The following is a 26,989-nucleotide window of genomic DNA, read 5'->3' as shown; positions in this document are numbered from 1 at the left end:
CAACCGGCAGAGGGAGAGGTGCAGAACTTTGCGAGACCAAATCTTATGTCGCATCTAGGGAAGCATCAGAGGGAAACTTTGCCTCTGTACAAGAGCAGTCGACTGTTCAGTCAAGGACGCCAGGGAGGTATCAACTCAAGGATGAGTCGTCCTCATCTCATAGCATTTCTGAGGGATCGAAAAGTGCTAGTCAAGCTTCTGAGCCATCCACTACACCTGTCCCTGAGGCACCAGATACATCAGTTCAGGACATCCCCGATGATGGCAGATGGGGAGATGCTACAGTTGTCGGCCTTGAAAGGTCGAAGAAGAAAGATGTATGGGAGGACCGCTTTGTCATCTTGGCCGCCTTCTCCAGCTTCCGTGAATGGTGGCCAGTGAGGTCGCTCACTCTTGAGCGGCAGTTTCAGTTGAAAGACCTGGAGAGGTATAACCCAGGAGTATTAAGATAGTTTAGAGAACTCAAAGGGCGGATGTGGTTTACCCAGAGCGTGGTGGACGCCAAGGAATACCTTGTCCAGGAATTCTACACCAATGTGGTGCATATCAAGAAAGGGACAAAGGTGACGAAAGTGAGAAACCTCAAAGTGCGATTTGATCAGCACACATTGAACACACACTTGGGATTTTATGATGTGGAGCCCACAAAGTACTTAGAGAAGTGTGCAATTGGGGATGCAAATCGTCCTTGGCTAGCAGAGATTCTAGCAGCTCCTGGGCCACCACCACCATGGATTACAACATGGGTTTCTATTCACAGGAACACTATGAGCTTTGAGGAAAAAGGGTGGCAAACCTTTGTCTGCAGCAGACTAGACCCGTGCCAGAATGAGACCTATCTTCCGATCCCTTGGGCGGTTATAGTTGTTTATATCATGACCGGGTACTCTATCAATGTGGGTGCCGTGATGTCGGCCAACATCTCTGTGATCGCTCGGCAAGCTGACACGTCCTACCCGTATCCCAACACTATTACAGAGTATCTCACGGATGCGAGGGTAGAGCCGATGGACTTTGATACAAAGGTGTGGCCAAAGAAGCCTTTCTCATGGTACTCGCTGATGGATGCACAAAACCCTAAGAGAAAGGGTCAGCCATCTACCACCACAGGCCAGTCTGATGAGCCATCGGTGGTAGTTGTAGAGGCAGTTGATGCTCCATCCTCTTTGGACGAGACTTCATCTAGTGCCGCAGCTATGCCTCCACCACCATCTTCAGTTCCCACTGCAGTTCCTGCCACAGGTTCTACCTTGGCTTTGTAGCCGGTGCCCATGCCTACTGCTCCACTTTCTACGCTGCGAGTCTCCCAGACATTGGCGAGCCTCAACAAATAGATGCAGACAACCACTACAAATCTGTCTAACTTATCCAGTACTATTGATGCCCAGTCTTCTATTCAGGCACCTCAGGTTCCCCTAACTGTGGAAGAAACATTGAAGAAGCTCCTGGAGAACCAGAACACCATCATGGCTACCTTGGTACAACACGGGTCAATGATAGAAGAACCGGGCAAAGAAGTAAAGAAGATGAGAAAGTCCAGGATAGTAAGAAGTTAGTGGACAAGCTCCGAAGGCAGGTGGCCAAGCTTGCTGCAGCTGAAGATATTCCGTTTGACATGCTGATTGACCCACACCCTTCAGACCCAGATCCTGCAGCACCATCAACACCGGTGGCACCATATGGCTAGTCTGAGGAGGCAAACTCTATTGCCTACACTACCAAGGCAGTGCATCAGATGTTCACTAACCCAGTCCCACCCAGAGCTGAGAATGATGAGATCTAGTTAGATGAGACTGAGGGTGGTGACATTGCTGTGAACACAGAGGTGTCCAAGAAGCCATATGGAGTTTTCTTCACTCTTCCCTTCCTTCACTCTTATTTTGTTAAGCATTGAGGACAATGCTTATTTTTATTCGGGAAGGGGGGAGGAGTGGAGTTTATTTGATCTTATTTGATGATTCTGAGATATTTGGCTTGTAATAACTTGATACTATTTTCTTCTTCTTCTCTCATTATGCATATATCTTCTTTTTCTCCCTTATTATGTATATTCATTATGCCTTCAATAGTTTTTGCTTTATCGCTTCTTTATGTTTGTTTTCTTATTAGTTAGTGTTTAATTTAGTAGCTTCTTTTTATATTTCAGTAGATAATAAGCCTTTGGTTTTCTTAATGCCACGGTTCTTTCCAAAGGTAGTTATTGTGTGAACATGGTGACTCGTCCCAACGATGGATGGTGTGATAACCTTCTTAAGGGAATGAGTCCGTTTGGTGTTTAGGTAATAATAGTAGTAGTAATGAATAAAAAGACCTAATTATGTCACGCTCGAAAAGTCAATCATGTTTCATTTGGTGCCAACACACTTAACTACGTGCTTATGGTTAAAAATAAGGTTTTTGATAGAAATAGCTCTAGTTAGTGACTTTATGGCTCTTGTGTTGACTTTGGCAACCATCGAGTGGTTTAATTGAACCATAGTGATTTTTAAACTTGAATGTGGCCATTGTGGGCCCTCAACTCTGTCCTTTTTAACAATCCAGTTATGTGAGGGGTGAGATATTTTGTTGCTAGTCCAAGTACCTGTGTGAAAGGTCTAGAACTTGTCCCGAATGTGTTTCAAGTCGAAATCCTAAGTTTTGCTTGGCTTGAAAAGTGATTGTAGGCTTTTCTTGACCCGTTTGAATTTTATATTGCCTACAAATGTTGGTATCCCTAGTCAACCCAATTGAGCCTCGAGCCTCTCTCATTTGATAACCATGTTACAAGCCTTGACCCATTTTGCCGTGACCCTCTCTTGGCACCCGAGCTTTCCTTAACACTCTTGTGAAATAAATGGCTAAAAACGTAAGTTTGGAGGAGAGACGAGGAAATTGAAAAAGGTTTCAAGGCACAAAAAGAGAAAAGAAATGATGAGAAGGAAAGGCAAGAAAAGAAAATAACAAAAAAAAATGCAAAAAAAAAGTGAATAAGTAGAAAAGTTGAAGGGATTCAAAGAAAGGCAATGATCCCAAACATGGAGAAATATGAATGTAATGATCAAGAAAGAGTGATGTTAAGTCTCTATAGTCCCCCAAGGAAAAGAAAGTACCTCAAGGAATTGGCAAAGTGTGTGCCGAGAAATGAATGATGGAGTGCTTAAGGAAGGTGTAACCACTCAACCATATTGTATCCAACCCTAATCCAAAAGCCTTCATTCAATCCCAAAAGAAGTCCTATTTGATCTCGAGCCGAGTGAGCTTACATTAGTGGCGATCTACATGAGAGACAAGCTTATGGTACTTGAAGTCGTACTTGCGATATTCTCTTGAGAGAGATGGGTGAACCTTTCATAAATCTTTGGATTGAGTGCTAAAATTCTTACGTGATCCAGGAAACCGGAAAGTAGAGGAGGAAGAGTTTGGAATCCATCATGACCTACATGATAGAGAAAGAGTCCTTGATGAGTAAAGTCAACTTTTGATGCTCAAATGTCACTCTAGAACTATATGTGCACAAATATTTAACTTGTCGCCTTGTTGATAATACATAAGTAGTGTGGGTAATTATTGGTCCCAAGTGATGTGTGGATGGCTCACCTTCGACTCGTTGAAATGACACTTAACTTCTGGAGGTGGGAACTAAATTGTTTGCTTGAGGACAAGCAAAGACTTAAGTTTGAGGGAGTTGATAAGTGGGGATTTTGACTACTTATTAGCGCATTTTGGCTTTTGTTTTAGTCTGAAAGCATTGAATTGTGTTCCCGAAACTAATAAAATTGTGCAAAATTACAGGAATGCTGGAAGTTGGACTCCCGAGATAAAATTCGACTAAAAAAGGAGTAGTCTAAACATAAGGCAATAAAGGGTATAGAAGCATGCAATGTGCGTTCCACAGAATTCCATCTGCGACCGCAACCAAAGAAGGAAACATCTGCAGATAAATGTGCAAATTGCGGACCGCACATGAATTGTGTGGCCGCAAAAGATGGGCTAAGGGTCAATATCAAAGAGATACCAAGTCCCGAGCTTCAGTGACTTGCGGACCGCACAAGATTTTTGCGGTCGTAATCCTACTATTGCGGACCGCAGAAAAGTACATTGCGGCCGCAATTCTAAATTTGCGGACCACAGAAATGTTGCCTCGCGGCCGCAGTTCAGAATTGTGCGGCCGCAGAATCCCAGCTCCTTCTAGATGAAGAAGTTTGCGGACCGCACATGGAATTATACGGCCGTAGAACCTCCCGAGTGGTATTTTTGTCCGAGATTTTCAGACTTGTATAATTAGAAGAGTTTCATGAAATTAGGTCAAGTTTGAACATCAGCACTTACTGTAGCCATTTTTCTTTGCCATTTTTGGAAGTTTACTTTGCTTTGGTTTATTTTATAATATATTTAATTATTATAAGCTATCATTATGAGTTTAATTAGTCTTTCTTCTTTATTTTCTTCAAACCAAAGCATGAGTAGCTAGATATCTACTAGGGTTGTGACCCAACCCTAGTGTGTAAACCTTATGGGTACTTAATTTAGTGCTTGTTTATGATTGAGTGTTTATTATTTAGCTTATTTCATGCTTTAATTTGAGGAATTAATGGTTGCAAACATTAGTTCATGCCTATTTGACTTAGTCTTTTCTTGAGAAAGAGAGACCTAGTCTAGGACAACTTGGCTAATAAGGAATTGGGTCAATTGAGAGATTGATTTACCCGATTAAAGGATTCAACCTAGAGATAGTAATGACCCGACTTGAGCTTGTATGAACTGTTTTGTGTGATACCCATTTGGTCTTGAGAAAGCCAAATTGGGCAAAATCACTCTCTGATCGAGAGGTATTGAGTGGGTAATTTAGAGTTGATAGCTATAATATACCCCAGTCAACAGAACAAGCATTAAATTTTTTATCCCATTAGGCAAATACCTAGGTAATGGTCCCAGCCCTAGGCTTTTTATCAATTTGGAAAAACCCCAAAAACAGTTATATCTAGTTTTCTTTCTTTATTTGGAAATCAATGGAGTAAAAATTAGAAATAGAAAATCAATCTTTTTGTGGAAGTGGAATCTTGATAATTCAATCACGCACATTGAAGTATATACCCCTAACTCCCATCTTAGCTCCCTGTGGATTTGACTCCGACTCTTAGTTGGGTTTCTATAATTACAAACGACCATTTCATACTTCTTTTGAGGTGTGCAATTGGACGCGATCAGTTGCCTCTCTCGTAGCTAGGTTCACCTCCTCTTCGTTGTTCACCATTGTATTTTGAGTTGAAGGCTGACCCAACAACAATCCGCTCGATCGTATGGCACCAATTCCTTGGAAGAGGATCAAGTCATACAGCACTGAACTTAACATGTTGCCTGCACACAGATAAGAAGAGCGTAAAAAAGGAAAATAAAATAAAATTGTTCCTGAATTAGCACCAAAAATTAATTCAAACACTATTAATCGCCAATCCCCGACAACAACGCCAGAATTTGACGAGCACAAAACCGGTATATAAAACTTAAGCTCGCTAGTCAAAGATAGTATAGTATAAATCGTCTCCACAAGGATTGGTTTAAATAATGTTCTAATAAACATTCAGCTTAACACTATCCAGGAATATAAACCTTTGATTTATGTTATTATCAACTAATAGTAAAAAATAAGATTATCGATTGTGAGAAAATAATGGAAATTTAATGACTAAGTAACAACGATTGGATATTAAGGTGAGAAGTAAGGGTTGTGACAAGATATGTGATCAACTATTATTCTGGGTAACTCCGTGCTAAGTTTACTCTAAACTTCTATTGACTCTTTCGATTTAAACAGATGATTAGGCTATCTTAAGGGTTCAAATTCTTCTTTCGAATGAATGAGAGTCCCGTTAACCAACCTAATGACAGGTTCTATGAACATATGCAAAAATACAGTGAATGCGTGATCTTTCGAAGAATATCTCTTGACTATTCTTCTAAATTGGGTTAACTGATAACTCTCTAAACTCTTTTGATTACCTATGAGAGGCGTAAAATCAACCCAAACAAGATAACACAATGTGAATTGCAGCAACACTTCTCTTTCGATTAAAGTAAAACCACAATTGGCCTTGCAATTCAGTTAATAAATCATTCAATGGATTCAGGCAATCAATAAAAAGTAAAAACCCAAAACAATAGTCAAATCACAATATCCGTCAATAACCCTAAGAAAGATTACTCCATAGTGGAAAAGTTATTCATCACAAGAGTATTAGAAGAACAAGAAGACATTACAATTCACAAAATCAAACAAACTTCTGTATTGAATGAATTGGATGAAGTAATTAGAGTCTCTATTATTTACTTGCCTGCTTCTCTCCAAAGGTTGCTAGAAAATCTCAGATCCCTTGTTTTGAGACGAGCTAGGCTTCATATAGGTTAAAAAGAGCCGCCTCCAAATTTATCAAAATAGGCATGGGTAAAGTTCCCGGAACGGAAATGCGCGGCCGCGCATCTGGAGCTGTACCCGCGCTCATGGCCGCGCATGTCTGGCAGAGTACTGTATAACTTGCGCCGTCGTATGCGCGCTGGGGTCTCTCATGCGCGGTCACGTATCTGAATTTCGCTCCTGCTCAACTTTTTTTTCTCTCATTAAGTGCACTACTCGTCCATTGACCCTTGAATACGACCCCGACTTAATTTCTTGGGTTTTTACTCAGACTTCAAAGCTTCAAATAAAGGAGAATATTAATGTTGAAAATTCTAGATTTAATGAAATAATGAGGGATGTTTTTGAGATGTTCCCTGGGGCTCAATCCAAACCAAATGAAGAGATTAAGAGCTTCTTCAAACAGTTAGAGGAAGCTAGTTGTCCGCTTTATGAAGGTGCAACGCATTCCAAGTTGTCTATTGCAGTTAGATTACTAAGTATTAAATCAAATAATTCTATTTCTCAAGCGGGCATGGATTCTATCATTGGCCTTATTAATAAACTTAATCCGACCAAGATTGACTTGCCCAAAGATTTTTACACGGCAAAAAGATTGGTTTCCAAGTTAGGTCTTTCATTGGAGGAGATTGATTGTTGGTAGAAAGGTTGCATCTTATTCTATAAGGATGATGAATCTTTAGAAAATTGCAAATTTTGTAACCAGTCGTGTTACAAAGAAGTGACAAATACTAAATAGAAGAAGGTTCCAGTGAAGGCGATGCACTACTTACTCCTTATACCAAGGTTAAAGAGGTTATATACATCAATGAGTTCCGCTCCTCATATAAGATGGCATTATGAACATAGAAGGCTAGATGATGTGCTATATTTAAGGCCCCATAATATTTTACTAAAACCTGGGGTTTCATGGTGCCGAGGTAGGCTAATGTGTTTGAGGATGTACGAACTTTTTGGGTTGTACAATATGTCGGGGAGTTGAAGGAAAATTTTTGCACAACATGGCATTTTTGCGGTCCACTATGTCGCAGAACCTCTTCGCGAACTGCAGATCGGCCACAAAGTGCAACAGAACTTGGGCCAATTTTGAAAGATCATTTTGCGGTCAAGTATGCGGCCGCATAAGCATTTTGCGGGCCGCACAATCCATTATAGGATCAACATGAATATTTTCAGAGGGAGATTTCGCGGCACGTTATGCGACCACATAACCGTTCTGTGGGCCGCATAACGGCCGCAGACCTGACCAGGCCTGCCCAGTTGTTGGGGCCATTTCTGTGGTCCCCATTGCGGACCGCATACTTGTTTTGCGGTCCGGTCTGAGATCGCAGACCCGACTTCGTAAGTTTAAGTTTGAAAAAATTTCACCCGATCCCATTTTTATAAAAAGACTTTGGGGGTTATTTTAAAAGGTTCCAACTGCTATTTTAGAGAGAGGAAAGTGCTCTAGAGTGAGAGGAGGAATCCCTAAGCATTTTGTTCATCAATCCTAGCTCATGTCTTGGAGAATCCACAAGGAAAACTTTCAAAGTTGTCTTCTAAAGAGGTAAGGTTCTAGCCCTAGATTTCCATTTCGAATTTGGGGTAGAAGATGGGTAATGGGGAGTGTGATTCTTGGGTATGAGAGTGTTATTTATGCATACATATACCATCAAGGTTTGTGGAAAGGTTGTTGAGCTCAAATAAATAAATATTGGGTTGTGAGATGAAGGATTCCACCATAGAATAACCTTGAAATCATAATGCACACCTAGCATTTGATAGAATGCTTAAATGAGCTGAACCTACAAATATCTTCCTAATTACATTTCAATTTTATAATGTCTCTAAATAGATCAAAGTTGCTAGGATTTTCATAACATTGTAGTAATTTAAGAAAAGCTCAAAGCGAGGTATGCTGGCTAAACTTCTCTCTTAGAATGGAATCCCACGATGTTCTCGTAAGTCTCAAGTATGATGGGCCAAATTCTTATTTCTCATGTTCCGAGTTATTCATTATAAATTTGACTATTCCGAATAGATTTTGTGCCGAAAGTTATATGTTCAGAATGTGTTCCAAATGATCTTATCATATTATGTTATCCTTCGGGAATGTGTTCAAAGTATAGGTTGTGTATTACAATGTTATGAATTCAAGTCGTGTTTCAAATGAAAGTTAGTAGGCCAAATTATGGAAGAAAACTCAATATGCTTAACTCTTATTTGCTCATATGTATACTTAAAGTCTTGATTAGAAATGCCTTAATGTTGATAATCCACGATGATGTTTGAAAGTGAAATGGGTGAGTATGAAATATGAAATACGGCCAACGTGCCAAGAATAATATTACATTTGTGGCCACTAGTACCAATGAAATGAATAGATGTGTAAAAGATTGTGAAATAATAAACATTAAACATTTTGGGAGTATTATTAGTCACCGAGGAAGGGTAGGTTGAAATAACCTAACCCCGAAACTACACGTGCCAGTATGGGAATGATTGAGGAGTAAATCTCCGTACTAATATGTTGAGGATATTCCCCTCAAATGGGATGAGATTGATGCGTTGAGATTATTCCCCTTAATTGGGATGAGATGATAGCTAGTGGAGGGTGATGTCGATCCACACAACATTATAGTGATATGGCCTAGCCGATCGGATCGAGATCGGATGTCATGTCGTGCACATGGTGGTGATTGTGATTGTAATTAGATGTCTTGGGTAAGACAGCCTAGCCGATCGGGCCGTGATCGGACTCCATGCTAAAATCACGTTGGTATATCGGTACTAAAGATCTCCCAACCTAAAATATTGAAATTTACTTGAAAACTTATCTTGCTCCTAACTTGATGCTTTGGTATTATTTGAAGCTTTCATTTTGATCCTATGATTGTTTCTCCTTGTATTGTTACTCGTTCTATTGAGAAGGTGTTTAGCCTTACATACTAGTGCTATTTCATATGTACTAATGTCCTTTTTGCCGGGGGAGCTGCATCTTTAATGGATGCAGGTAGTTTCATAGTAGGCGTAGCGGTACACCCTCCTCCCAGCTGACTTGGTGAGCCCCACTTCATTTTGGGGTCGTGTATCTTTTGGTTTCTTGTATATTATGTTTTGAGGTATAGCATGGGCCTTATTGCCGGCACTATCATCGTACTCTTTTGTATATGTTAGAGGCTCCGTAGATATAGTGTGGGTTGTATATTGGTGTTGGGAAAGTCAAACTTGAATGTTGTATTTGTATCACATGTTCCACTTCTAAAATATGAATGTGTAATATAATATTTTGGAGGCTCATAAATGACGTAACTAATGGTGATGAATTGGTGTTGCTCAGTTGATCGTCTCATGGTCTAATTAATGAAATATATCTTCTCTATATTCTTGGGAAAGTTCGGGTAGAAGGTATTGTATAGGCTTGCTTGATTGGGATATCTCGGTTGAGCGCCAGTGGTGCTCCCCGAGGTTGGGGCGTGACACTATGGCATCCGTCAGTTGGAGTAGCGTGGAAGCATTTGATATGGCGTTTCCAGACTTTGCAGGTGAACCGAGAAATATTAGGCTGGGATTATGTGATGATAAATTCACTCCATTTGCAGTGTCTGCTGTACCATATTCATGTTGGCCGGTGTTTGTTATGCCGTATTATCTACTGCCTGAATTGTATATGACAAGTCAATATTTATTTCTAACTTGTATTGTTTCAGATCCACGCAATTCAAAAAAATTGATTGATGTATACATGCAACCCCTAATTGATGAGTTGACGTTATTGTGGCATGAAGGTGTGGAAACATATTATGTATCAACTAAGCAAAACTTCAGACTCTGTGCTTCTTTGATGTGGACTATAAATAATTTTTCTGCTTATGGAATGATGTCCGGGTGGTCAACTATTGGAAAGTTAGCTTGCGCGACTTGTATGGAAGACACAAAGGCATTCACTTTGAAACATGGAGGCACGAACACATAGTTTGACTGTCATCACTGCTTCTTGCCAATGGATCATGAGTTTAGGAGAAATACTAGTGCATTTATGAAGAACAAAAATGATTATGAGGAGCCACTGCATGTCTTGTCGCCTGAAGAGATTTGGAACAGAGTTAGGGATCTACCGAAGGTAACATAGTATCCATTTCCTAATAAGATATCGGGGTATGGTGTAACACATAGCTGGACAAAACAGAGCATTTTTTGGGAGTTACCTTATTAGAAGCACAATCTTCTTCGGCATAATCTTGATGTCATGCATATAGAGAAGAAATTTTTTGATAACTTGTTTAATACTGTGATGGATATAAGCAACAAGACAAAAGATAACTTGAATGCCAGGATGGATTTGAAAGAATAATGTAGGCGATCTGAGTTGTACTTGACGTACTTGAACAACAAGATTCAGAAGCCTAAGGCCAGCTACACATTCACTTTGGATGAAAGAAGAGAGATTTGTGATTGGGTTAATAATTTGAGGATGCCTGATGGGTATGCATCAAACTTATCTAGGTGTGTTGACATGAAAGAAGGAACGTTGACGTCTATGAAAATCCACGATTATCATATTTTCATGGAATCTTTGATGCCAATTGCATTCAATATCTGGAATCAACTATTGGCGAAGTGGAATACCGAATAATGGAAGCAGAGGAGTGAAAAGGCGAAGGCAAAAAGAGCCTCCACTAAGGGTGGCTCGTTGCATACCGGAGGTTCAATCAGTTTTGCGGCCCATCGATTGAGATTGATAAGTTATTTATAAAATTTTACTCAACTTTACTTATATGAGATTCAAGTAATAAACTCAATTTTTTTATTTTGAAAGGAAAAGGCACTTGGGGGAGATGTGTCTCATGCTACCGTCTTTGAGGAGACACATAAGAAGAAGAAGAAGGATGGTACAAGAGAAGCATGGGTCGAACCGCGTGCATCAAAGACATATGTAATTCTAATAATACTACCTTTATTCTTGGTTAAGATTAATTCGTTTATATAATGTTTGTCAACAACATTTCAGGAAGGGTATCACAGATGAATGGAGGAGTGGCAACAAACTCAGCCTGATTCTCAGCCGACGCCCGAAAATATGACTTCGATATGGATACAGGCATCCAGTGGAGTAAATAAATATATAAAATATTTTAGTAATTTTTTAGATATGACTTTATTTTAATATTATTTTGCACAAGTTGTATGTTTCTTCTCTTGCTCATTTAAATATTTTTTTATTTTTCATGAAAATAAATAAAGGTAGAGTCTACAGACTTGGAGTGAAGCCATCGTCCAGTCATCCAACCGCATTATTTAGTGGTGCTTATGCTTCACCCGAAGAAATTGAGACAATACAGACGCAAATCAATGAATTGACTCAACAATGGGATAATGCTCAAGAAACAATAAATATGATGCGAACTTTCATGGCAAACCATGGAAAACAACTTAGGATGGAAGAATCTAACAATAAGGAGATTGAAACGGATGATGATCGATAGTAATTTTGAATGTAATATGAGTTTAGACTTTATTGGTTTCCGCTTGGTTGGGTTTACACTTGGATTATGTGTTTTAGACTTGAATATCATTTGGTTGAAGTTTTTATACTTTACTGTGTTATAATAGATATGTTTAGACTTGTTTGAAAGTGTTGTATAGATTGGTAGTTTGATATTCGATGTTGTGTTCAATTGTTTGAGCAATTGTGACACATATTAGGTTGAATGATTGGTTGAATTATTAGTTTTGAATTGCAAGTAGTGTAGCTTAAAATGCAGCAGAATTCTGCTGAAAAAATTCAAAATTTCCGACTACTTTGGTCGAAAAATTTAACTGAGAATTCCCAAATTTACGACTGAAGTGGTCGAAAAAATTATTTTTTTAATTTCATTTTTATTTTTCCGACTGATTTGGTCGGAAATTTTGAATTTAATTTAAATTAGTTATTAAAATTATCGACCAAAACGGTCGGAACTGTCAAGAAATAATTAATTATTTATTTTAAATGTGCGACTGTTTTGGTCAGAAAAGTACCAACCATTTTAGTCGCAAAAGATACCCGGTCTCCGAGATTCTTTTACTTTACGACTATTTTGGTCGCAAAATTCCGACCGTTTTGGTCAAAAAGAAATTTACTGCAATCTATATACCGACCACTTCATTTCTGTCAAAAATAAGTGATTTCCGACTGATTTCCGATCGGTTTGATGGTCGAAAATTTTACACTTTCTAGTAGTGGTATGTCATTGATTGAGAAGAGAAATGGCAGTGGGTTTATAGGTTGAATGACCACTTCCACCTAATAGGCTATTTTAGGTTAAGATCTTATGTTCATCTTTGACAATATTGTTGTCACTCAATTGAGTCCATAATTGATTTCAAAGAGAAGGGGTGTCAATTGTGACTTATAACTGGGCTGGAAAAAAAAAAGAGATGCTAGTTGTGACCCTAGTGAAAACTTTTAACTACTCACTGCATTCCACACAAGTTTTATGGTCAGCAATCAGCATGATCTAAAGCTTGAGTTAGGCACCCTAGTGAAATTTGTTTCCCTATTATTTGAATATGTTTGGCTGGGATCAAAAGAATAGAATACTGAAAGAAAATCTCTGGTTTTAAGAACTTAAACATATAATATTTCAGGCAAATTATATTGGTTAAAATAAATAGGATAAACTTCATAAATGTTTTTCTCTTTTGAAAATTAAGATGTCTAAAATGCATATCTGATTCTCCGAATCTGAAAACATTAAGGTTAATATAAACCTTTAGTTTATATTATATTGTAAAAACTGTTTGTGTGATGAAAACGTTCACGACAATAGTTTGTAATCATGAACTCTTTAGCATGACCATTCTTTAGTGGTAAACATTTACTGGCATTTGATATTTATATCAAATTAAATAAACACAAGACATATATCTTGAATTCACACATTTACCATTCAATTCAATCCGTTAAGTGTTAGGAGTATAATAATAAAGTTAAATGATCTGATGAAAAAAAGAAATTTAAATCATCTGATTTGGTGCAGATAAAACATGGTTCTCTATGTGCCAACTCATGCGTGAGGTTATCAGAGTGGCGCAACAGACTGTGTTTTATATTTGTAAAAATAGCACGAGCTAGCCAGTTTTCGCACTGGTAATTGAAATATAGTCAACGTTTGCAAAGTCATTGAAAAATAGTCACTATTTTGTTGCAACACGGAAAGTTCCAGCATAATATACTAGAGATTGGTATACCTGTGTATGAACTCCCAGCACATTATGCTGGAACTCCAGCACACGGAAAGTTCCAGCATAATATACTGGAGATTGAAGCACATGTGTATGAACTTCCAGCATATTATGCTGGACCAGTAAATTATGCTAGAACTCCAGTATATTATGCTGGAAGTTCACATGTAAAAAATTCAAACTCCAATATATTATGCTAGAATATTTTCCGTATTTTGAACAGTGTTTTCGTTCAGATTTATCTTTACATAAAAAGTGGCTAAATTTCGATTAGTTTTGAAACTGTAACTATTTTTCAATTACCCCTTATAAATCTGACTATTTTTGAATTTCACCCGGCCATGTTAGTTAATTTCCGGTCAAAGGAGTGATGGCCCATAAATGAAGCCCAAAAGGAGCTTTGTGCATTTCTGGCTTCAGATCTAATCATAACCGCAGCAAATAAACCAGTTAACTTCCAAAAATGCGACGACCCCAATCTCCAGTTGTGAGTAGGGGTGAGCATAATATCGGCCGAACCAAAAAAATCGCCCGAATCGTGAATTTCGATTTTTCGATTTTGGTTTAAACGGTTACTCGGTCGATGTGCGGTTTTAAAAGTATTAAATTTCGGTTTTTCGGTCCGATTTACGATTTTGGTATTTCAATTTTCGGTTAAACCGAAAAACCGAAATTTTGGACTCATACCCAAAATTTTCGGCCTACAGGCTTACGCTACCCATACCCATCTGAAGCCCAAGTTAGCCAAGCCCATCTGTACCTTAGCCTATTAGCCTATTAGTCTTACTAAGCCCAAATGCTCAAATTAAGTGTTAGTCTTTGGTTCTTTGAAATGGGAAGCCAGAATGCTCTACCGTTTGAGATTTGCAGTCTTTTCTGCAATCTTTTTTCTGTTCTTTTTCATGCATTGCCAAGGCTTAAAATCCAGTGGTATAACTGGTGTTTCGAGAGTGTCGGACTGCCAACTAGAAATAGTGAAAGAATTTACTACAATTAAAGATCCGTAGTCTACATCGGATATAAAAATTTTGAACAGTTAATAACCGAAAAACTAAACCGGAAATAACCGAACCGAACCTTGAAAAAATCGCACCGAACCGTAAATACTTTGGTTTGATTTGGTTATTAATATTACAAAACCGAAAATCAATAAACCGAACTGTAATTTTATAATAACGGACCGAACCGACCGAGGCACATAGCTAGACAGAATGCAGAGTAGAGAAACAAAAAATCCTAAAACTCAAGAAATCAGGTAAATAATCTGTCCACAAGCAACAACTCTTCTAATGGATTATTCATCTCAGCAAAACCAATATCCTTACCATTCGTCACAACCCTATAACCCATCTCATTTTCAACCCTATGATCGCCAATCCAGTTACCCCAATTATCAGTACCAACAAGGCCATCATCAACGGAAACAACAACCACCACAGCAGTATCAACAACCCCAACAGCAATACCAACAAGGTCCACATCAACAGAAACAACAACCACCACAGCAGTATCAACAATCCCAACAGCAATACTCATCGTATTATGCTCCTAATTATTCAAATACATATCATCCACAACAACACCCACAAACCCATCAACAATGGCGTTATCAAACACCGCCGATTCATCCACCGGGAGTTTCAAGTCAACCCTCTTCCTCATCACATGGACAAGTACATGTTCAGTTACCGTATCAGCAGAATTTGCCCCAAAGGGCAGATGGGGTCGGGCTAGGGCTGAACCCGGCGCCAGTTCTGGCTGTGGCAGCGTTGGCACAACTCACCCAGCATCTGGGCTTGCACTGGCAAAGTTGCTATCCCCAGGCTGAAGGGTCAGGACCCGTGATTGGTGGGCCGGGGCCGGGTTTGGGAGCCGGTGCACGTCCTGGTCTTGGTCCGGGCCCATCTCGATTGCTTTCGCATGTAAGTTGTAGGAATCAGATTATTTTTTTTCCCGTGAAGTTCTGGAATATATGTTTAAAGCTGAAATCTGTTGGGGCTTTAAGCAAAAAATGCTACTAAATAAGAGTGGGCTTTAAGGAATAAAGGCTTAATATAGGGAAAAGATAAAAAGAATATATGTAGTTCAAGAAATATAACTACAAAACCGAAACCACAAGTATTTGGTGTGCTCTCTTCAAGGCAAGGCTCATGAAACAATGAGCATGCTGTAGTGTCTGCACTGAAGTGCAGCTTAAATGAGGTGAAGCGCAAAACCTATGTTGCACCTAGCTTTAGGATTATGCGCGCCTCAAGAGAGCCTTTGACAACATTGACTTATAGATGTTACATTTCATTTCTCTGAATACATGATGAATTTCAGGTTTTACAGAACTTATGATCCACCATGTCTAGAGTATTTTGCAGAATGCGTTCTTGGGGACATTTCATTTCGCTGAATCTTTCTTAATAGCCTTTATGTGGCCGAGCAACTGAGATTTTTGACTTTTGTAAGGAGTTAACTTCGATTACTAATAGATTGGGGACAATGGCCTAGAAAGCATGGCGAGTGTTGAACAGCATGACGGATGGAGTTAGTAGGAAAGGGGTGATAAAGGAAAAAAATAGTCTAGCTTGTTTGATTGACAATTAAGGGACGAGGAATTATTTTTAAGATATATTATTGGACCGCAAAGGAATGAGACCCAAAATTATCCATTTCTTTTGCTCCCAAATGCATGCTTACCAAAATAAGATCTTCCTTATGTCACCATAACTGTATTTCCTTGGTCTTTAGTGGCTCGTAAGTGATAACTTGAGTTTGATAATGGGTTTCAACGCTAACCGTGTAATAAATTGGGCCAGACCATACTCCTAGGTAGGAGAGTGTATCAGTCAAGAGATGGTGGTCTATAGCTGTTGGAGTAATCATGTGGGATGTTTTCGCTTTCTGATTTTTGAATTTGCTAACACTACTATTGTTATATCTGCAACCATGACCTTGTGACCTTTTTGTTCGAAAGTCATGTGAAGTTAATCTCTTATATGTTACTTCACGTCGAGTAAAAGTGATATAAAAGAATAGGGTGCTCAAAGGATTCATTTGCAGGGTGTTATGGTCTATAGGAAGAAAGCTACTTGTAGACCAGGCTCATTTGCTTTTGGAGGTTAGCTTAACCCAAAATCTCTTCTACTGAAGTTTCAAGTAGACCAGTTGGCTGCTTTATACTTACAACGTCTCCAATGCTATCAATTGTGTTATCGGATTTGCTCCCTTCTACGAGATCTAGGCATCATCTTTGGTTTGTGATAGTGATTCACGGGTTCAATATCCCTTGTCTGAGAACGAAGTAAACTTTTCCCAAGTCATATAGACATGGCAACACCTAATTATCATTTGTTGAGATATGCCAATGTCCCAATCTCTTCTATAATGCTGGGCTGTGCTTGTGGAGGTGGGAGTGGCCGTGGAAACTTTATACGTAGAAAATACACTTATTGGACAATGTCATTAATTCAGCTGTTTTGAGATTATGTCTGTCAAAATGGGGAAATTTGAGTGCCTGCGAGGTACTGGTAGAATATGTTGTTCGGGTAGCATACTGTGGCTGTGACTAGGAAGGTTAAAGGTTAGTTTAGGTTTAACCTTGAGCAAGGAGAAGAAAGGTCAAGCGTGCAGAGAGGGCTTCTCTTTCCTGGAAGTAAAAAATGTTTGGCAGGCTAAGCTCAGATAGAAAGGAATATATTTTTCTGATACACATTGGAATCCGGCTATAATTGTTCCCCCGGTGTGAAACCAGTTGGTTCCGTAGTTTTAGAATTTTGCTGATCCAATTTCTTCATCTCTTCATACCATTCTGCTAATACTTAGTACTTTTTTTTTAACAACCGAGAAATCCCCAAGGTTCAGTGGCACACGGTTCAAAACTTGTGGATAATGGGCTCCCTCTACTTAATTACTAGGATTTTGTATGTGGCAGGGTTCGAACCCCTGGCGCGCGCCTAACCAAATCACAAGTTGCGCTCTACCACTAGACCAAAGCTCAAGGGGCTAATACTTAGTATTATCATCATACAATTCTGTTAATACTTAGTATTATGGGAACACCACTCTATTTATAGACTTCCTCCATAGGCATTAAGCCTATCAATTCTACCAAGTGGTCAATCTTTTTCCACCTTGAGTCTACTTTATTCTTCTCGTCATGACCATAATACTAACCATTAATTTTGTCTTACCTTGTCAAAAGGTTGATTAAATTTGTGGAGATGGTGTAACTATTTAGCGATGCAGACAAAAGCAGGGTGTTAAGCTGTAAAGTTACTCTGGTTTGTGTGATTTGATATATAATCATGTGGTGCTTATAATTTTTGCAGATCTCTTTGCATTGCTATTTTCTCCTCTACTTTTGGTAATCCATTTTGTTGGAATTGGTTGTTGAAGTCTTGCATGTTCACATGAGGCTATTTCTGCAGGCTGGTCAATCATTGGATAAGGGCGGTACAAGGGGTGGTGGTCAGCCCAAAAGTGGTGGTAGGGGTAAATTTAGCAATATTGCTGGAGTTGCTAGGTGTGAATTGTGCAAGATTGATTGTGGTAAGATGAGCAGCCTTAAGCATCACGAGAGTGGTAAGCGGCACAGAAAGAATTTGAAAAAATTGGAAGCAGAAAACAAAACCGTTAGTGATATCCAGAATGTACAGAAACCTTCTGGTGATTTAAAACCAGGAACAAACATGAAGCTTGATGGTCAGCACAAAAGTGGTGGTAGGGGTCAATTTAGCAATATTGCTGGAGTTGCTAGGTGTGAATTGTGCAAGGTTGATTTTGGTAAGATGAGCAGCCTTAAGCAGCACGAGAGTGGTAAGCGGCACAGAAAGAACTTGAAAAAATTGGAAGCAGAAAACAGAACTGTTAGTGATATCCAGAATGTACACAAACCTTCTGGTGATTTAAAACCAGAAACGAACATGAAGCCTGATGATTTGCCTAAGGAAGAAGAGACTAAGCAGAAGCCGCCAGAAAATATTCCTTTAGACACCGTACCGTCCGAAATTAAATTAGGAACTGAAGTTAAAATCAATGATGCACAATGCGATGTAGTTCAAACGTGTGGTTTGAAACGCAAGATGCTAGATGATGGAGGGCAGGAAAAGAAAATTTCCAAAGCAAAGAGGCGGCTGATTGAACCTCCCAAACCCAAGGTTGTGATTCCTTTGATGTGTGACCTGTGCAATGTGAAATTTGATACACGAGAGAATCTTAGAAGTCATCTTTTGGGTAGAAAGCACAAGTCAAAGCTCAAGTGCTTTGAAGGACGACTTGGACTTCAAGCACTTTATCCCCCTAATCCTATCACACAAACCGCATACCATTGGCAGGGTGTTCAACAAATTTTTAATGGCACACAAGTTTCAGATCCCATTGCTGGTGCTTCTGTTCTTCCTCAGACTCACAATGCCACACCTTCTGCAACAGATGTAACTTCTGATTCTCAGCAAAATCCCAACCCTTGAGTGTCCAAATTTTGGTTCCTGAATTTTGGCCACGAGAATTTTTTTTGTTGTTGTTAAATCTCTGCAGGAGTCAGCATCATTTGATATGGAAGCAAGGCAACTATTATACTGCAGAGAAGTTATACTCCATCTGTGAACATGGGTAAGTACTACTACATTTATGTAAAGGCAGGTCAGCAGCAGGTGATGTCCATTTGGTAAAAGTGTTGTTTAGGACATGTATAGCTCAGTGCTGGGCAACTGAGGAGCTCCTCCTACCCCTTAACTTTCTCGAGTTTACACGTTGAAGGTACAAACGAAGCCAGCTTTAACGTATTCCTTCCCTCACTCCCCCTTTCATTCGCTGGGGAGTAGTGGATCAATGGCCTCTGTTAAGGGGCTTAAGGCACATTTTGCTGCATAGTAACTTCTGGGTTTCTAGTTAAAGGGAAATTGCTCTTTTGGTATCTTTGCTGTCAATAGGGGTTTAGAACCAAAACAAACATGGAGTGGGTTTCCAAAACAATTGGTAACTAACTCCAAAACGAAAAAACAACATGAAATGATTTGGGCTGACAGACACTGAACTCAAAATTTCGAAGTCCCCCCTCCCTTACCCCCCCCCCCCCCCCCAACCCCCCGCCATCCCCCCTTCGTTCAAATGAGTTTTTATGTTTTCTTGAGGCGTATTTTTTCCCCCTTCGTAGCAAATGGAGATGTTAATTGGATTTAAATATTAATTTGTATAAGGGAAGGCTTCTTAAAATGTTTTTTTAAGTGTTGGTGATTCTTTCCAGAAAGCAAACCTAAAACAATTTTATTTAAACAAATTCAAAGGCAATTCTCCCACATGTAAGTCTAAACACATACTAATGTTGTTCAGGCTCTGCTCAACTCACTAATAATTCCCCTTCCCCCCATAACCTTACTAAATACCGTGAATAACAGGAGAACAAGACGTAACTCCTTTGTGTGTATTTGATTAATATCTCAATGAGCAAATTAATGAGACAACGGAGTTAAAAGTTTGACGAAATTAGGAAGATAACAAGTATTTTCATGGTATGGTAACAAAAGGAGGGAACGGTAAAATTGAGGAGTGAAAATATCAGGAAAGAAGTATATGTTACTCCATATATTTCTCAGTCCAAGTACAAAGAAATTCTGAACAATATTTCAGTGTCATTGTTATTAGTTCATTTTACACATAAGCAGTAATTATCACTTTGATAACAGGAGTAGGAGAAAAACATAAATTACTTTATTCGACATAAAATGAGCGAATTATATTAGACATGGGACGTTCAACTCAATTCTCAATCAAATGAACATGAAAAATAGATTATCTTTCTTGGAGGTATTTCTTATGCCGAAAGCTTCTTTAATCATTTATGACACACTGTCTTAGGGAGTCCAGCACCAAAATGTTGTCTTTTTGGACTCAAAGCACAAAAATAGGTGAAAATAATAATTGAGTATCATTTTATATATAACGCAATTTTTCACCGTGCCATACCTTAACGGCACGTTTGTCCGTTAAGGTATAGCGCATGAGTTACATGCGCTAAATTTGAACTTTAAATTGGCGGGAAAAGTTTACATATAGCGCATATGCATGATGCGTTAATACTAGAAGCTGAAAAGATAGGTAGGTATAGCGCATCCTATATATGCGCTATACCTATATAAAATATCGGGCCAGTCTTCTTCCCCGACCAGACAGAACGAAAAGGAACAAAAAACGGTCCCCCCTATTTTTTAACCAAAAAACTCCATTGGAGCTCACCTGTCCCCCCAAAATTGGGTCTTCTCTGTATTTTAGCAAGCTAACACCGGATCCAAGACGTTGTCGTGTAGTGGATCTCGTCTATTGCTCATTTCGGCTTCCAAATCATCAATTTTTTACATTTTAAAAAACTTTAAATCGAGGTATTCTGACTTATTTTTTGGTAAAACTCATGTCTATAAAATGCTTATTAGTTATTTTTTTTACTGTGGTCTATGTTTTTTTGTGATCGTTTTGTGATTTAATTATTTTTTTATTTTTTATCCGGATTAGTTTATTTATGTGCTAAAAATTAGTAAAAAATATTTTTATTTTATTTTATGAATAATTATTGTTATATGTGATTTTATTATTGTACGTATATTAATATGTGACTTTATTATTATATAGTGTTATGTTGTGCCCTTAATTGTTATGTAGTGCCATTTAGCGTAGTAAAACTGATAATAAAGTTTAGATTATGATAGTTGACTTTGTTTATGGCCATTTAGAGTAGTATTACTTTAGTGCTCTTTAAGATTCCGTCGTATAGAATAAAAATTACGTGCTCTCCTTAACAAACTCAGATAGAGTACTCAATTATGGATTTAATGTATCAGTAGATAATTATCAAATATTAGATATGAATCATAAAATAATCAGTTGCCGAAAAATTTGGGCAAAATATGACAGTTAACAAACAAATCGTTACGAATGAAATAAATTAAATATTATTTACTATTAAGTTTGTAGTATTTTTTATATGAATAATTATTGAATATATCTTGATTATTTATGAAATCTTAATATATAATTCTGTAATAATTCAAAAATAACTTTAAAAAGATGATAGTTCAAACAAAACCATGTAGAACTTTAGTAGAAAAATATAGGAAACTAACATATGAAATATTAATATAGGAAATTTATCAACCTAAGTATTTGTTATATGAATAATTACTAAAATATCTTTTTAGTTATTAAAATTAATTATTTAATTCCCTGTTAACCCCAAAAATATTTGAAAAAAATGATAGTTCAAACACAAACCCTCTCGAATTTTAGTTAAAAAATGTAAGAAAATAACATAAAAACAACAATATAGAAAATTTGTCAAACTAAGTATTTTTATATGAATACTTATTAATTATATCATGTATAGTTATGAAAATTAATTATTTAATTCTATTATACCCAAAAAAAATAGCTGAGTAAGAAACTAACATATAAAATAATAATATAGAAAATGTATCAATCTAAGTAATAATATAGAAAAATTATCGATTAAATATTAATATAAAAGATATTACAATATATTTAAAGATGTTAAACAATTAGACAGAAAAATACTTTAATTAATATTGTTCAATTTACAGACATCGTCATGGAGGTTCCCCTGTGCATCTCAGATCTGCATCTCGAGAGCTACTCTTGCTACAGGGCAACCATAGGTTTTCACACATCTGGGATGGGTAGTGTCTGTCCCACACATTTCGCCCCATACGTATAGACGATATGTGGGAGTACATTAGGGACCACCCACCGCATCCCTGTATAGTTAGACACCTTCAGGGTGCGGGCTTTTACAAGATCATAGAGATCGGTCGGTTGCAGTTCGACTAGGCGTTGATCACGGCTATGATAGAGCGATGGCGACCGGAGACGCATACGTTTCATCTACCCATCGGCGAGGCTACCATCACACTTGAGGACGTGGAGGTTCTTTTCGAGCTGCCTGTTGATGGTATAACTGCAGCTTACCCGCATGCTCTTAGAGATTATACGGGAGTGGATTACCTTCATATGTTATAGCGGCTCACCGGTTTCCAGCCAGCGGAGCAGACTGCATTGAGTGGGGCCAGTCAATTACAGCTGACGCCCGTTTGGCAGCATCTGGTGGCGATGGATACAGAGATTATTGATGATTTACCACCAGAGGATATCAGCTTGCGATTTCTACATCATCTGGAGCGGCTAGATGATTTATCTAGTTACAGCTGGGGTGTAGCTGTTCTAGCTTACATGTATAGGCAGATGTGTCAGGCGTGCATGGGCACCGAGAGAGACATTGCCGATTTTTTACCGTTGTTGCAGGTGAAAACATAGTCAATTCTTTTCATGATTATAACATACATAGTAAGAAACGCCTTAAATTTACATCCACAATCTATATTAGGTTTGGGCCTGGGAGCAGTTCCTGCAGTTCCAACCATCGATAGCTCCGGATGCACCACCTCCACCATTTCCCCCTTTAGCTTGGAGGTGGGTTGATAGGCAAGGCCACTCCCGCGAGGTCGAGGCTCGACATCATCTCCCTTATTACAGGGATTTGTTGGATTTACTTAAAGGCACTCGGGTACATATATACCTAATTTTACTTGGCCTAGCTTGATATGTATTGCGTTTACTCTTGATTCTTGTGTTTAATAAATAGTTCGTATGAAGGCCATACAGCGACGCACTCATAGTTGGATTGCCAGATTATTGCTCCCGCGGTCGAGCTATGTGGAGCTCTTCTGTCCCACTAATATATATCGATATAGTCGAGCATCATGCCACCGATCGAGTCCTTTGCCAGTTTGGTCACCCGCAGCATGTACCTATTCCGCCCACTTGGCACACGACACATTACCAGCGGGATGATCGCTGCAGGGTCGACCAGACATATTTGGCCTGGCTAGAGGCCTAGATTGAGGTTTGGGACCAGAGGTATGACCTGATTCCTCCATACCCTCTACTTGACCGTACGGAGGCCGGGCATAAGTACATGGGTTGGTATCGCAATGTTACCTGACTTGTCGTCGGGAATCCCGTTCATCGCGATAGTGGTCGGTACATTCCATACGTCGGGAGGCATGAGGCACTGGTATGTTATTTGTTATACTTACTTATAACGTTACATTATCCTTCCGTAATTAATATTTTATATGTTATGCAGGCTATTGGCTTACACCAGTTCTACCAGTTGGGACTGGAGATGCTACAGAATACAGGGGAGGGAGCGGTAGCTTTGCACGTGTTTGGCCTTCAGGTTACTGATCTTGCTGCTGACACATTGAGACGTGCCCGAGAGGATGGGAGCTTAGGATACAAGGCTGCTTATGTGCCGCCCGAGGAGTACCATCATGGTCCACCAGTGGAGCCTGAACGTGGTAGACGTGGCCAGAGAGGAAGGGGTGGCCGATGTGGTCGTGGTGGTCGGCGAGGACAGGGTTCCCAACAAGGGGGCGTTGAGGCACCCGTGGAGGATCTTAGAGATGATCAACCAAGTGAACACCCTAAGCCACACGATACTCCTCATGATATTTCATCATTCAGCCTTCAGCTGTCACCAGGGACTTTGCAGGTGATCTCCTCAGCTCTATTATTGATCGCGGACATGGCCATTACGCAGCAGGATTGGGATCAATATTTTCCTGGTCATCCAGAGCCATCGACGGTTGCTGTTGATCGTCCGCTATGAGAGGTGCATAGTGGGAGACGACTGAGTTATGGTTCATCACTGAGGGATGCTGAGGATCTTTCACATACTTCATCTACTCCAGTGCACCTCGATGTTCCGACATAGCATTGTGTCGCTACTCAGGCGCAAGTTTATTTGTATTACTATTATTTCAATTTGTTTTTGCCTTATAGATTAGTTAGTAATATCTAAAGTATTTTTATTTTTTTAAAGATTTTGTCATCGCCCGTCACGAAGGCCACATTGTGATATACTAACTTGCCGGAGACGGATGATCTTAATCAGGAGCCCGCTGAGACCATGGTATGGCCATTACATTTTTTTTGCTAACACGTACGTTAGTATTTTATATTTCATATAATAAAATATCTTATTATTTTGTAGGTTACTGCTGGCCCAATGACCACTTCTACCGAGCATGCCAGCCTTACTGACGATCATGCTGCAACCATCCTCCGATAAAGAGGCGACGTGATGAGGATGATCCTGATAACGTAGCAGGGCGAGATGGGATGGGAATCGGGCCAGCCAATGCTTTAAAGCATATAGGATGTGGGACTCATTGATATGTATTCTTAGTTGTATATATGACATTAAATATATAATAGCAAAATTATTTATTTGTTGGTTTATTTATTTGTTTAACACTAGAACACAAAAACAATAAGACAACTTAACATAAGTTTAAATTCGTCACCAATTAAAGATAATACATGCCACGCATAACATAAAAATAAAATACTATACTAAACGCATCCATGCTTTTGTTTAGCCACTATCGCCCATTTTTCTATGCTTCAACCACTTAACTTTCTCTTCCAATCGATTATTTTCTTCTTCTGCCTCTTTTAGTTTCTCCTTCACTGCCGCAAGTTGTTCTTGTAATTTCAAGATATGGAGTTCGTATTCACCAGTCAGATTCCAATTGTTTAGCAAACATGATTTATAGTATTCTTAGTTAATGGGTTCATCATACCATTCTTCAAAACCACATTGATTTTCGTCCTACCAATGGGGATGATAACACAAGACTATTAATTAACATGTTATATAAAAACTATTAACAAACATTTTTTTCAATAATAATAACTTACAACTTGTTTACACATCCAACGTCTACGCCCTAGATTGCAATTTGACCAACATGGCTTCAAAATCGCATGTTTGCCACAGTAACATCTTGGTACATCATTGCGTCCATACATGTTTGTCACGACCCAATTCTCCCTCCGTAAGACGTCGTGATGACACCTAGTCTCTACGACTAGGTAAGCCTAACAAAATGCGGAAATAACAAAAATGGAAGTAAAACTTAACAACTAACTGCAACAGATAACTAAATAACTGGTAACAATGCCGCCCGACATGTACAATATAACCAACACTCTAGTGATACACAATATTCCCAAAATCTGGAACATTATAAGTCATAAGCTATAGAAGGAAACTAGTATCTCTATACACCAGAGTCTAATAAAAGAAGTACGGAAGGTAAATGACATAGGAGAGAATAGAGGGGGACTCCGAGGTCTGCGGACGCGGCATATGTACCTTGAAGTCTCCGTACAACAACAAGCACTCTGAGCTAATAGCGGGGTTGATAAGAAGTACCTGGATCTACACACAAAACATGTGCAGAAGAGTTTCATGAGTACACCACAACGGTACTTAGTAAGTGCCAAGCCTAACCTTGGTAGAGTAGTGACGAGGTCAGATCCGGTCCCTACTGGGATATAATAATAAGACAAATGATTTAATAAAATGAAGTAAAATAGAGAAAATAACAGAAAGTATTCGCAAAGCAATAGCAACACCGCACAATGATATAACAATAAGGGCACTCTCGAGATACCATCTGGTAGTCCCAAAAGTAAATATGCGAGTAGATCTCCCGAGTTACCGCCTCGTAGTCTCAAAAGTAAATGTTCAGGGAGAACTCCCGAGGTACCGCCTCGTAGTCTCAAAAGTAAATATGTAGGGAGAACTCCTGAGGTACCGCCTTATAGTGTCAAAAGTAAATGTGCAGGGAGAACTCCCGAGTTACCGCCTCATAGTCTCAAAAGTAAACACATATCTCAAACCGATAAGTACAACAATTAACGGCAAGAATTCTACAGTTAAGACTGATAAGGATCAAGGAAAAACAGGAAATCAATTAGGCATGATGCACAGAGTTCAAATAAGCAGTTAAAGTATGTAGACATGGGATATTAGACTAAACAGGATAACTACACATGCTGGCATAACTCAATTAAAATGAAAACATGTTACTACTCAGTGAAAATCGGGTTTTACAACAAATAGCCTGTGTACGCACTCGTTAACACACGTACACGGTGCTCACATATCACAATAGTACCAAATCCTAAGGGGATTTCTCCCACCCCCCCCCCCCCACAAGGTTAGGCAAGCTACTTACCTCGAATCAAGCTCAATCAATCAGTAAGAATGCTCTTTCCTCGATTATCCGACTCCGAATGGCCCAAATCTATCCCAAATTAATTACATATCATAAATACAACTATAATAGACTAATCTAATTAATGAAATCAATACTTTAACAAAAATTCTGAAACCCGTCAAAAAAAAAGTCGACCCGAGCCCACATATTAGAATCGGATAAAAGTCACAAAATATAAACATCCATTCGCTCACGAGTCTAACCATATCAAATTTACCAAAATCCGACACCAATTGGTCATTCAGATCCTCAAAACCAACTCTCTAAA

At 38.9% G+C, this 26,989-nt stretch overlaps 1 protein-coding gene and 1 long non-coding RNA gene across 2 annotated transcripts; both read left to right on the top strand.

Moving 5' to 3' along the window:
- Positions 1–14,781: 14,781 nt before the first annotated feature.
- Positions 14,782–19,098, top strand: LOC104108553 (uncharacterized). Its single transcript, XM_009617617.4, has 2 exons — positions 14,782–15,519; positions 18,013–19,098. Exons 1-2 carry the CDS (start codon positions 14,887–14,889, stop codon positions 19,051–19,053), a joined length of 1,674 nt encoding a protein of 557 aa, XP_009615912.1. The 5' UTR covers positions 14,782–14,886; the 3' UTR covers positions 19,054–19,098.
- A 2,976-nt stretch (positions 19,099–22,074) lies between these two features.
- LOC117279691 (uncharacterized) lies at positions 22,075–24,892 on the top strand. The gene is made up of 4 exons (XR_004510097.2): positions 22,075–22,891; positions 22,974–23,663; positions 23,736–24,563; positions 24,645–24,892. It is a non-coding gene; the product is annotated as an uncharacterized lncRNA (long non-coding RNA).
- Positions 24,893–26,989: the final 2,097 nt, after the last annotated feature.

Source organism: Nicotiana tomentosiformis, chromosome 6 (genome assembly GCF_000390325.3).
Source record: "Nicotiana tomentosiformis chromosome 6, ASM39032v3, whole genome shotgun sequence".
NCBI lineage: Eukaryota > Viridiplantae > Streptophyta > Magnoliopsida > Solanales > Solanaceae > Nicotiana > Nicotiana tomentosiformis.
The sequence above is the reverse complement of the archived record's forward strand: the minus strand, read 5'-3'. Positions and strand labels throughout refer to the sequence as shown.

What these genes read in the sequence shown, in the direction of transcription:
- LOC104108553 (XM_009617617.4), top strand. Translation starts at nt 14,887, where the DNA reads ATGGATTATTCATCTCAGCAAAACCAATATCCTTACCATTCGTCACAA. An exon ending in CATCTCGATTGCTTTCGCAT is followed by an intron (nt 15,520 to 18,012) that starts GTAAGTTGTAGG and finishes CTATTTCTGCAG; the next exon opens with GCTGGTCAATCATTGGATAA.